The sequence below is a fragment of the Salvelinus fontinalis genome, unplaced genomic scaffold, assembly GCF_029448725.1.
Source record: "Salvelinus fontinalis isolate EN_2023a unplaced genomic scaffold, ASM2944872v1 scaffold_0120, whole genome shotgun sequence".
Lineage (NCBI taxonomy): Eukaryota > Metazoa > Chordata > Actinopteri > Salmoniformes > Salmonidae > Salvelinus > Salvelinus fontinalis.
The window spans coordinates 365,560-378,893 of record NW_026600329.1 but is presented as its reverse complement, the minus strand read 5'-3'; the positions used below and the strand labels follow the sequence as shown (position 1 = coordinate 378,893).

The window sequence follows — 13,334 nt, the reverse complement described above, 5'->3', positions numbered from 1 at the left end:
ACAGACACACACACACACACACACACACACACACATACACACACACACACACACACACACACACACACACACACACACACACACACACACACACTTGGATAACACACACACACACATTTAGAAAACACACACGCGCACACACGCGCACACACACGCACACACCTGAATAACACACACACACTTAGAAAACACACACGCGCACACACAAACACACACACATACATCTGAATAACACACACACACAGGGTCAAGGTTAGCGAAAACTTAGACACTGCGTATTTATAGTATCTGTGTGTCTGTTATATAAACTCAGCAAAAAAAGAAATGTCCTCTCACTGTCAACTGCGTTTATTTTCAGCAAACTTAAATTAACATGTGTAAATATTTGTATGAACATAACAATATTCAACAACTGAGACATAAACTGAACAAGTTCCACAGACATGTGACTAACAGAAATGGAATAATGTGTCCTTGAACAAAGGGGGGGGGGTCAAAATCAAAAGTAACAGTCAGTATCTGATGTGGCCACCAGCTGCAGTAAGTACTGCAGTGCATCTCCTCCTCATGGGCTGCACCAGATTTACCAGTTCTTGATGTGAGATTTTACCGCACTCTTCGACCAAGGCACAAGCAAGTTCCCAGACATTTCTGCGGGGAATGGCCCTAGCCCTCACCCTCCGATCCAACACGTCCCAGACGTGCTCAATGGGATTGAGATCCGGGCTCTTCGCTGGCCATGGCAGAACACTGACATTCCTGTCTTGCAGGAAATCACACACAGAACGAGCAGTATGGCTGGTGGCATTGACATGCTGGAGGGTCATGTCAGGATGAGCCTGCAGGAAGGGTACCACATGAGGGAGGAGGATGTCTTCCCTGTAACGCACAGCGTTGAGATTGCCTGCAATGACAACAAGCTCAGTCCGATGATGCTGTGACACACCGCTCCAGACCACGACGGACCCTCCACCTCCAAATCGATCCCGCTCCAGAGTATAGGCCTCGGTGTAACGCTCATTCCTTCGACGATAAACACAAATCCGACCATCACCCCTGGTGAGACAAAACCGCGACTCGTCAGTGAAGAGTACTTTTTGCCAGTCCTGTCTGGTCCAGCGACGTTGTTGCCGGTGATGTCTGGTGAGGACCTGCCTTACAACAGGCCTACAAGCCCTCAGTCCTCCCTCAGCCTATTGCAGGGGTTGTGCGTTCCTGGTGTAACTCGGGCAGTTGTTGTTGCCATCCTATACCTGTCCCGCAGGTGTGATATTCAGATGTACCGATCCTGTGCAGGTGTTACACGTGGTCTGCCACAGAGAGAATGATCAGCTGTCCGTCCTGTCTCCCTGTAGCGCTGTCATAGGCGTCTCACAGTACGGACAATGTATTGCCCTGGCCACATCTGCAGTCCTCATGCCTCCTTGCAGCATGCCTAAGACACGGGACCCTGGGCATCTTTCTTTTGGGGTTTTAGTGCGACCTTCCCACTCTGTCTGCTGAGTTCTTTCTCTTTGCTCTTGTTTTCCTTAATAGGATGTCGGTGGGCGGAGCCGAGGCGGTTCGTGACAGTAGAAAGGCCTCTTTAGTGTCCTAAGTTTTCATAACTGTCCTTAATTGCCTACCGTCTGTAAGCTGTTAGTGTCTTAACGACTGTTCCACAGGTGCATGTTCATTAATTGTTTATGGTTCATTGAACAAGCATGGGAAACAGTGTTTCAACCCTTTACAATGAATATCTGTGAAGTTATTTGTATTTTTACGAATTATCTTTGAAAGACAGGGTCCTGAAAAAGCAACGTTTCTTTTTTTTGCTGAGTTTATAGTAGTTTTGGCCTTTTAATTAACTATATCTGGCTGTGGTTCAGAGGTGAGGACACACACACATAGATCAATGATATTACACTGAAATATCGCTAGTGTTTGACTTCTCATTGACCCCAACCAGAGTGTGTGTGTTACCCAAGTGTGTGTGTGTGTGTGTATGTGTGTGTGTGTGTGTATGTGTGTGTGTGTGTATGTGTGTGTGTGTGTGTGTGTGTTTGTGTGCGTGTGTGTGTGTGTGTGTGTGTGTGTGTGTGTGTGTGTGTGTGTGTGTGTGTGTGTGTGTGTGTGTGTGTGTGTGTGTGTGTGTGTGTGTGTGTTATCCAGGTGTGTGTGTTACCCTAGTGTGTGTCTCTGCATAGCAACGTCTTTATATATGGTCTTCTTCCTGTCTCTCTCGTAGACGGTTGCCGGGTGCCGTATCGCCATGGTGATGATGCAGTACAGCGTCATCGCCAACAACTATTGGCTGCTGGTGGAAGGCATCTACCTGCACAGCCTCCTGGTCATCACCGTGTTCACTGAGAGAAACTACTTCTGTATCTACCTGTTTATCGGCTGGGGTGAGGAGGGTGTGTGTGTGTGTGTGTGTGTGTGTGTGTGTGTGTGTGTGTGTGTGTGTGTGTGTGTGTGTGTGTGTGTGTGTGTGTGTGTGTGTGTGTGTGTGTGTGGTGTGTGTGTGTGTGTGTGTGTGTGTGGTGATCTTCCCTCTCTTTTTTCTCCTTCTCATCAGGTGCTCCTCTGATATTCGTGTTGCCGTGGGTGATAGTCAAATACCTGTACGAGAATGAAGAGTGAGTGAATAAAATATTATTTATTAAATGTGTCGTTTCCATGGTAACGGAATGATGCTGAGACACATATCTTTCTTAGTAAACCATACAAGTCCATACAACAAATGTATATAGTAAATACAAAATGTAAACATTTACTGGAAAAACATCTGCACAGTTCCTCCTGTATATGTGTTTTTGTAAAATGTTCTGTGTACATCGTTAAAAGTAGTCCTTGTGCATATAGAGTTGTATGTAATCAATGCTTTTTGTTTAGTATACATTTTAAAGTGAAAAATCTGATTCTCAGTGTCATTCGGTTAATGTGGAATTGCCCAAATATTATCAGTTAAAAATCTGTGAGGTAAATCTCAGCTCACTGGTCACGATAACAACACCCACCCGTAGCACGAGCTCCAGCAGGTATATCTCACTGGTCACGATAACAACACCCACACGTAGCACGCGCTCCAGCAGGTATATCTCACTGGTCACGATAACAACACCCACCCGTAGCACGCGCTCCAGCAGGTATATCTCACTGGTCACGATAACAACACCCACCCGTAGCACGCGCTCCAGCAGGTATATCTCACTGGTCACGATAACAACACCCACCCGTAGCACGCGCTCCAGCAGGTATATCTCACTGGTCACCATAACACCCACCCGTAGCACGCGCTCCAGCAGGTATATCTCACTGGTCACGATAACAACACCCACCCGTAGCACGCGCTCCAGCAGGTATATCTCACTGGTCACGATAACAACACCCACCCGTAGCACGCGCTCCAGCAGGTATATCTCACTGGTCACGATAACAACACCCACCCGTAGCACGCGCTCCAGCAGGTATATCTCACTGGTCACGATAACAACACCCACCCGTAGCACGCGCTCCAGCAAGTATATCTCACTGGTCACGATAACAACACCCACACGTAGCACGCGCTCCAGCAGGTATATCTCACTGGTCACCATAACACCCACCCGTAGCACGCGCTCCAGCAGGTATATCTCACTGGTCACGATAACAACACCCACCCGTAGCACGCGCTCCAGCAGGTATATCTCACTGGTCACGATAACAACACCCACCCGTAGCACGCGCTCCAGCAGGTATATCTCACTGGTCACGATAACAACACCCACCCATAGCACGCGCTCCAGCAGGTATATCTCACTGGTCACGATAACAACACCCACCCGTAGCACGCGCTCCAGCAGGTATATCTCACTGGTCACGATAACAACACCCACCCGTAGCACGCGCTCCAGCAGGTATATCTCACTGGTCACGATAACAACACCCACCCGTAGCACGCGCTCCAGCAGGTATATCTCACTGGTCATTCACAAAGGCAGCACCCCCTTTGGGCGCCTTTCCTTCCAGTTCTCTGCTGCCAGTGACTGGAACGAATTGCAAAAATCGCTGAAGCTGGAGACTTACATTTCCCTCACTAACTTTAAACATCAGCTATCTGAGCAGCTAACCGATCGCTGCAGCTGTACATAGTCCACCTGTAAATAGCCCACTCAATGTACCTACCTCATCCCCATAGTGTTTTATTTACTTTGCTGCTCCTTTGCACACCAGTATCACTACTTACACACCATCATCTGCTCATCTATCACTCCAGTGTTAATCTGCTAAATTCTAATTTCTTTGCTACTATGGCCTATTTATTGCCTTACCTCCTCACGCCATTTGCACACACTGTATATGGACTTTTTTTCTATTGTGTTATTGACTGTACCATGGCTCTCCTTGGACTGTTCCCTCTCTCTCTCCTTAGACTGTTCCCTCTCTCTCTCCTTAGACCATTCCCTCTCTCTCTCCTTAGACTGTTCCCTCTCTCTCTCCTTAGACTGTTCCCTCTCTCTCTCCTTAGACTGTTCCCTCTCTCCTTAGACTGTTCCCTCTCTCTCTCCTTAGACTGTTCTCTCTCTCCTTAGACTGTTCCCTCTCTCCTTAGACTGTTCCCTCTCTCCTTAGACTGTTCCCTCTCTCCTTAGACTGTTCCCTCTCTCCTTAGACTGTTCCCTCTCTCTCTCCTTAGACTGTTCTCTCTCTCCTTAGACCATTCCCTCTCTCTCCTTAGACTGTTCCCTCTCTCCTTAGACTGTTCCCTCTCTCTCTCCTTAGACTGTTCCCTCTCTCTCTCCTTAGACTGTTCCCTCTCTCTCTCCTTAGACTGTTCCCTCTCTTTCCTTAGACTGTTCCCTCTCTCTCTCCTTAGACTGTTCCCTCTCTCTCTCCTTAGACTGTTCCCTCTCTCCTTAGACTGTTCCCTCTCTCTCTCCTTAGACTGTTCCCTCTCTCTCTCCTTAGACTGTTCCCTCTCTCCTTAGACTATTCCCTCTCTCCTTAGACCATTCCCTCTCTCTCCTTGAGACTGTTCTCTCTCTCCTTAGACCATTCCCTCTCTCTCCTTGAGACTGTTCCCTCTCTCTCTCCTTAGACTGTTCCCTCTCTCTCCTTAGACTGTTCCCTCTCTCTCTCCTTAGACTGTTCCCTCTCTCTCTCCTTAGACTGTTCCCTCTCTCCTTAGACTGTTCCCTCTCTCCTTAGACTGTTCCCTCTCTCTCTCCTTAGACTGTTCCCTCTCTCTCTCCTTAGACTGTTCCCTCTCTCTCTCCTTAGACTGTTCCCTCTCTCTCTCCTTAGACTGTTCCCTCTCTCTCTCCTTAGACTGTTCCCTCTCTCTCTCCTTAGACTGTTCACTCTCTCTCTCCTTAGACTGTTCCCATGATGGTGATGATGGTGGTGTTGATGATAAAAATGATGATGATGATGGTGGTAGTGACGATGTGGATGATGATGATGATTATGTTGTTTAGGTGCTGGGAGAGGAACATCAACATGGGTTACTGGTGGATTATACGTTCTCCCATCCTGTTAGCTTACCTGGTGAGTTTACTCTCTCTCTCTCTCTCTCTCTCTCTCTCTCTCTCTCTCTTCCCCCCCCTCTCTCTCTTCCCCCTCTCTCTCTCTTCCCCCCCTCTTTCTCTCTTTCTCTCACTCTCTCTCTCTATCTTCACCCCCTCTCTCTCTCTTCTCTCCTCTCTCCCTCTCTCTCTCTCTCTCTCTCTCGTCTTCCCCCTCTCTCTCTTCCTCTCTCTCTCTTCCCCCCATCTCTCTCTCTTTTTCTCTCTCTCTTGCTCTCTCTCTCCCCCATCTCTCTCCCCCCTTCTCTCACTCTCTCTCTCTCTCACTCTTCCACTCTATCCGTTGATCTCTAGAGTATTTCAACATGAGGTATTCTGAGTATAAAAATGACTTAACTATCTGCATCAGCTTCCAGAGTATGTCAACATGAGGTACTATGATGCACAAACACTGATATATTAAGTTCAGTAACTAGAATATCGCATAAATCATAAATCTTAATTTTTATTTTAAATATTATATATTTTATAAATTCCAAGTCTTAAGTCTAAGTCTTAATGTTTAAAAAGGTTATTTTACATCTTCAATTATTTGCATTTTAACCCACTTTAGCAGGTATTGATAAACACAGTACTCATTCCACTAGCAGTCAGTGGAGGTAGGACTGCAAACACTGTAAGATGCTGTTTGTTCCTCCTGCATGACGGAACCATTACACCTCATAGCACATCTAACTGAGTAAACATCCTCCTGCATGAAGGAACCATTACACCTCATAGCACATCTAACTGAGTAAATATCCTCCAGCATGAAGGAACCATTACACCTCATAGCACATCTAACTGAGTAAATATCCTCCTGCATGAAGGAACCATTACACCTCATAGCACATCTAACTGAGTAATTATCCTCCTGCATGAAGGAACCATTACACCTCATAGCACATCTAACTGAGTAATTATCCTCCTGCATGAAGGAACCATTACACCTCATAGCACATCTAACTGAGTAAATATCCTCCAGCATGAAGGAACCATTACACCTCATAGCACAACTAACTGAGTAATTATCCTCCTGCATGAAGGAACCATTACACCTCATAGCACATCTAACTGAATAAATATCCTCCTGCATGAAGGAACCATTACACCTCATAGCACATCTAACAGAGTAATTATCCTCCTGCACGAAGGAACCATTACACCTCATAGCACATCTAACTGAGTAATTATCCTCCTGCATGAAGGAACCATTACACCTCATAGCACATCTAACTGAGTAATTATCCTCCTGCATGAAGGAACCATTACACCTCATAGCACATCTGTATCACGAGGTCTAATAATGCTGAATTACCCACAATCCTCTAAAAACAGAGCCACTTGGCAAGTTGTTGCAAAAACAATTATTATGTTTAGAGTGAAAATTGACTAAATTAGACCCAGTATATTACATTGAATTTACATTTACAATGTCATGTTTTTGAACACATTAAAATTAAGTTAAGATAGTCAAATATTGACGTAAAACCAGAAACCTGCATTTTCATGTTAAAATCATAGATGTCGAGGGGTAATATTTACTTAGTGCCTGAATCATTTTTACAGTGACCATGTATGTTAGTAGAAGAAGTTATTGTTCTGGGAGACCCTGCCTATATCACACCCACACAGACAGACAGACAGACAGACAGACAGACAGACAGACAGACAGACAGACAGACAGACAGACAGACAGACAGACAGATAGACAGATAGACTGACTATGCTAATATTTAGGGTGGGCTTAATTTCTTTCTCCTTTTGTCTTTTTCTCGTTCTCTTTCTCAGATGAATTTCTTTATCTTCATCCGGATTATAAAGATCCTGATGTCGAAGCTCAAGGCCCATCAGATGAGATACACAGATTACAAATTCAGGTGGTTGAGGACTACAAATCCCTCCATCCCATGTTCCCTTCTAAAGTCATGTACTTGATATATTAACAGGTTATAACATTGTGTGTCTATTGTGTGGTTGGTCTCTGTAACATCCTCCTTTTATGACCCCCAACTTTTCTCTTGCCCCTTCTGCCTCCTTCTTTCAATTTGATAACTCTCAATCTCTCTCCCTCTCCATCTCTCTCCTTCTCCTCCCCCTTTTCATTCTGTCGCCCTCCCCCCTTTCTCTTTCTCTCTCACCTTCTCCCCCTTCTATCTCTCCCTCATACTCTCTCACCTTCTCCCCCTTCTCTCTCTCCCCCTTCTCTCTCTCTCTCTCTCTCTCTCTCTCTCTCAGGCTGGCTAAATCCACTCTGACCCTCATCCCTCTGCTGGGTATTCACGCCATCCTCTTCACCTTAGTCATCGATGAGTCCGTCCCCAAAGGTTCCAAGATGCGTCTCATCCGCCTCTTCTATGACCTCCTCTTCAACTCCTTCCAGGTCAGGAGATCAAACTTACATCACTTCCTGTATGGGCATCATCGGATTTGTCCCAAATGGCACCCTATTCCTTATATAGTGCACTATTTTTGGCCAGGGCCCTATTCCTTATATAGTGCACTATTTTTGGCCAGGGCCCACAGGACATTACATTATTAAGACTGTAATGTGGTGTTATGTTGTGTCACCATGGCGATAAGGTGTAACGCTGTCATAGAGGTGAAATAGGGTAGTAATAAGACCGTAATGTGAATATGAACATGTACATATGAATAGTGTGTAAATATTATTTTTGTTGTCTCTTGGTGTCTTTCCAAAATATATAAAAAATAAATAAATAATAGTATTTCATGTAACATCTTATCTTGTTCTTGTCTATTAATTACTGGTGTAAAGTACTAAAGTAAAAATACTTTAAAGTACTACTTAAGTCGTTTTTTTTTTGTATCTTTACTTTACTATTCATATTTTTTGACAACTTTTACTTTTACTTCATACATTTCCGCTGTCCCCCAAAATTACTCATTACATTCTGACAGGAAAAAGGTCAAATTCACACACCTATCAAGAGAACATCTCTGGTCATCCCTATTGTCTCTGATCTGGTGGACTCACTAAAAACACGTATCCCTACTGCCTCTGATCTGGTGGACTCACTAAACACACGTATCCCTACTGCCTCTGATCTGGTGGACTCACTAAACACACGTATCCCTACTGCCTCTGATCTGGTGGACTCACTAAACACACTTATCAAGAGAACATCTCTGGTCATCCCTATTGTCTCTGATCTGGTGGACTCACTAAACACACCTGCTTTGTTTATAAATTATGTCTGAATGTTGGAGCGTGACCCTGGCTGTTCATAAATTTAAAAAAAACAAGAAAATCGTGCCATTTGGTTTGCTAAATATAAGGAATTTGAAATGATGTATACTTTTACTTTTGATACGTAAGTATATTTTAGCAATTACATTTGCTTTTGATACTTAAGTGTATTTAAAAACAAATACGTTTTTTACTTTTACTCAAGTAGAATTTTACCGGGTGACATTCACTTTTACTTGAGTCATTTTCTATTAAGTCATCTTTACTTTTACTCAAGTATGACAATTGGATACTTTTTCTCCCACTTCTATTACTGTTCTCTACTTTGTCATGTATTTGTCTTTTATGTGGACCCCAGGAAGAGTAGCTGAGACATGTGCGGTAGCTAATGGGGATCCTAATAAACTAAACTAATGTGGTGTTATGGTGTGTTACCATGGTGATAAGGTGTTCTTAACCTCTCCCTCTCTACAGGGCCTACTGGTGGCCATCTTGTATTGTTTCGTCAACAAAGAGGTGAGTCTGAATCCCCTTTTCCCTCTCACTCCTCTCTCCCTCTCCCCCTCTCTCTCTTGTCTCCCGCCTCTTATAGAATCTTATCATTATCTGTCTTCATCTGCTCCGCTCTCTCTCTCTGTCTCTCTCTCTCTCCCTTTTTTCCTCCCTCCTCTCTCCTTCTCTCTCCCTCCATCTGTTTGTCTCTCTCCAGGTCCAGTCTGAGATGTTGAAAAAGTGGAAGAGATGGAAGCTGGGTAAAGACATCGAGGAAGAGTACCGTCATACATACAGCCACACGCCTCACGTCAAGAGCGGCAGCATCGTCACCGGCAACCTGGCCGGTGTCCAAGACAACGGCAGCAACCCTAAAGACTCACAGTTAACCCCCAACCCCGACTACGACCCAGATCCTATCCCTGCCTCAACCTCCATCACCCCCAATGAGAGCAGTAGACTGGTGGGGTCCTGCCACAACAGGACGGATAAAGCAAAGACTCCATCCTGCCTGCAGTGTCCCTCCACACCACACGGTGGCACTAACAACTGCAGCACTCTGATGGAGGACGTTTGTCTGGTGGAGAGGGCGCAGAGTTATACACGCCCAGAGGAGGGAGCCGAAAGCAACTTCTGACCAACGGGGGAAGACCATCCCCGGCCTATGGATTGATTGGTTGATTGGTTGACTGCAGGTCCAGATCCTATGGATTGATTGGTTGATTGATAGATACATTGCTAAAGTGTTCTGGTGTAGAAAGAGACAACACACCTACTGGAGGGGACCGTTATTGCACTGCAGGTCCAGATCCTATGGATTGATCGGTTGGTTGATTGATTGGTTGACTGCAGGTACAGAAGGCTCGATAGTCTGAAAATATGAACGATTTTACTGTTTCTTTCTCTGTGACCATATTTTGACCACACGGGATGGACCACGTTCCCCACTGTGTTCAGGACCTCAAGGAAATCTCTTCGTTGACCACGAACATCACGGTTGACGAGAACTACTGCTAAAGGAAAACTAGCAGGCCTGCTAGCTGTGTCCATGTGTACGACCGCCAACCAAACGCTACCCTCGCTCAACAACTCCCTGGCTGTGATCCGATTCTCCTCCCTTTTCTGGAAGTGTGCACTAGCACCCCCGTCAATCATTTAAAGCATAGGATTGGTGTAGGTTCACATTGGCTGGAGGTATTTACCCACCGTTTTCAAATTCATGTGAGAAAGTGTGTAAGTCCACACCGTGTGTCCCTGTTCTCTACTGCTACGGAGGCCCAAATGGATCCCTATTCCCTATCTAGTGCACTACTTTAGACCGGAACCCTATTCCCTATATAGTGCACTACTTTAGACCGGAGCCCTATTCCCTATATAGTGCACTACTTTTGACCAGAGCCATATTCCCTATATAGTGCACTACTTTTGACCAGAGCCCTATTCCCTATATAGTGCACTACTTTTGACCAGAGCCCTATTCCCTAATAGTGCACTACTTTTGACCAGAGCCCTATTCCCTATATAGTCCACTACTTTAGACCAGAGCCCTGTATAATGCATAGAGTGCCATTTGAAAGATCAGCTCTGTGGTTCTGTATGACCCTCAGCAGCCACCGTACTTCACTGTTGGCCAGCACAGTTTAGTTTAGTTCAGCACGTTCCTACCCAAACAACCATGGAGACGTCTTGTTGATAACATCTTGCATAACTTAACCATTTATATTATAGATCTAATCCGTGTCAAAATAAGTGACATTTACACAGATTTACACACACACACACACACACACACACACACACACACACACACACACACACACACACACACACACACACACACACACACACACACACACACACACACACACACACACACACACACACACACACACACACACACACAGACACACACACACACACACACACGTTCCTCCCAGAGCGTTCTATCTCGGCCCTCTCAGGACAGGACTAGATCAGAACACCCCAGAGAACAGACTCAGCTGTGGAAAAACAGGACATTCTAGAATGTTGCCAGGTCTGTCTGGCATTCTGACAGACATTTCTGGAACCCCCAAGGATTATGGGACTGTGGAGGACTGGACCTCTCACGGTCTCTCTGAGAGGATTATGGGTAGTTTGTTTGGGTACAATTTTTTTTGGAGTGAATATTGAGTTTCACCATGAACTGTTGGCCCCATTTGAGTGGACAGACAGAGAAACAGACAGAGAAACAGACAGAGAAACAGACAGAGAAACAGACAGAGAAACAGACAGAGAAACAGACAGACTGTATAAAATGTAAGTTATTCAGGTTCTAAAAGGACAGCCAACCCATCGCCCACCAATCAGACACAAGGATGCATCATACCAGCTCTTACCTCCAGGGGGACTATAAGAGATGGGGTATCCCCCTCCCCCCTCCATGCACCCCTCCCCCCTTTGCCCTCTTCCTCTTTTCGTTGACCCGACATATTCTGTCAGAATGTCTGTATGGCTGTGGACTAATGGAGACATTACAACGTCTGTATGGTTGTGGACAGGCGCTGTGGACTAATGGAGACATTACAACGTCTGTATGGTTGTGGACTAATGGAGACATTACAATGTCTGTATGGTTGTGGACAGGCGCTGTGGACTAATGGAGACATTACAACGTCTGTATGGCTGTGGACAGGCGCTGTGGACTAATGGAGACATTACAATGTCTGTATGGCTGTGGACAGGCGCTGTGGACTAATGGAGACATTACAACGTCTGTATGGTTGTGGACAGGCGCTGTGGACTAATGGAGACATTACAACGTCTGTATGGTTGTGGACAGGCGCTGTGGACTAATGGAGACATTACAACGTCTGTTCATATAGATGGTGAAGATACAAGGCTTTCTGTTTCTGTGGATGTTTTGTTCTGTGACCTCACCGTGCAGGAAAACCTCTAGGTCGTAGGTCCTGGAGAAACTCCTGTGCTTGTGATCTATCCCAGCGTTACTCAGACTAATCAGAGCTTGATGATGCACAAGGTTAATACCCAATAGGAGCGAGTTTGGGAGACGCTGATCTGTCCTCACTCAACCCACGCACAGTGTGTGAAGTCGAGGGCGTCGTCATCATGAGTAGGGCCCAGAGGATTTCCTGACTACGTTAACTAACCAGGAACGAACTCTGCAATCCCATTGTTATTAACTAACACCAGCTAAAGGCCTGGGCCTGTATTCACAAAGCATCTCCTGAGTGGCGCAGTGCCAGACATCACTACAGACACCCTGGTTTGAATCCAGGCTGTATCACAACTGGCTGTGATTGGGAGTCCCATAGGGTGGCACACAATTGGCTCAGCGTTGTCCGGGTTTGGCCGGGGTAGGCTGTATTTGTAAATAAGAATTTGTTCTTAACTGACTTGCCTAGTTAAATAAAGGTTAAATAAAGGTTTCATTTCAGAGTATAAATGCTGATCTGGGATCAGGTCCTCCCTGTCCATGTAATCTGAATGCCGATCTAGGATCAGGTCCTGCCTGTCCATGTAATCTGAATGCTGATCTAGGATCAGGTCCTCCCTGTCCATGTAATCTTATTTGTTATGTTCTGAAAGGCAAACCTGATTCTAGATCAGCACTCCTGCTCCTATTCTTAGACGTATTGTGAATACGGGCCCTGGATTGGTTCCTGTGGGCAAGGTGAACTCCTGTCTCTAGCCTACTCATGACGTGACGTCTCCATGATGTGTAGAATGTACATACCAAGTTCTTAAACAGAGAAGAAGAGGAATGAAATATGTTGTTTTGTGTTCCGTTAGAAGTCGACATGATTCGAAAGATTGTAATGATTAAAAGAGATGACCAACTGACCATCAAGACTGTTCTCTCTGTTCTGCATTCCAAAGGTCACCTTATTCCCTATCTAGTGCACTACTTTTGACTTGAACCCTATTCCCTATATAGTGCACTACTTTAGACCAGAGCCCTATTCCCTATATAGTGCACTACTTTAGACCAGAGCCCTATTCCCTATATAGTGCACTACTTTAGACCAGAGCCCTATTCCCTATTATAGTGCACTACTTTAGACCAGAGCCCTATGGGCTATAGTGAAGAGAATTCCATTTGGGAC

General features: G+C 45.3%; 1 protein-coding gene across 2 annotated transcripts in view; it reads left to right on the top strand.

Moving 5' to 3' along the window:
* Positions 1 to 13,072, top strand: part of LOC129843342 (glucagon receptor-like) — a 26,392-nt gene extending 13,320 nt beyond the window's left edge. For both annotated transcript variants that reach the window (XM_055911985.1, XM_055911984.1), the window contains exons 7-13: positions 2,228 to 2,387; positions 2,558 to 2,618; positions 5,439 to 5,508; positions 7,317 to 7,405; positions 7,764 to 7,908; positions 9,211 to 9,252; positions 9,446 to 13,072. In XM_055911985.1, the coding sequence (XP_055767960.1) occupies positions 2,228 to 2,387; positions 2,558 to 2,618; positions 5,439 to 5,508; positions 7,317 to 7,405; positions 7,764 to 7,908; positions 9,211 to 9,252; positions 9,446 to 9,865 (987 nt within the window). In that variant the 3' untranslated portion in view covers positions 9,866 to 13,072. The remainder of the gene's footprint in view (positions 1 to 2,227; positions 2,388 to 2,557; positions 2,619 to 5,438; positions 5,509 to 7,316; positions 7,406 to 7,763; positions 7,909 to 9,210; positions 9,253 to 9,445) is intronic.
* The last annotated feature ends 262 nt before the right edge of the window (positions 13,073 to 13,334 follow it).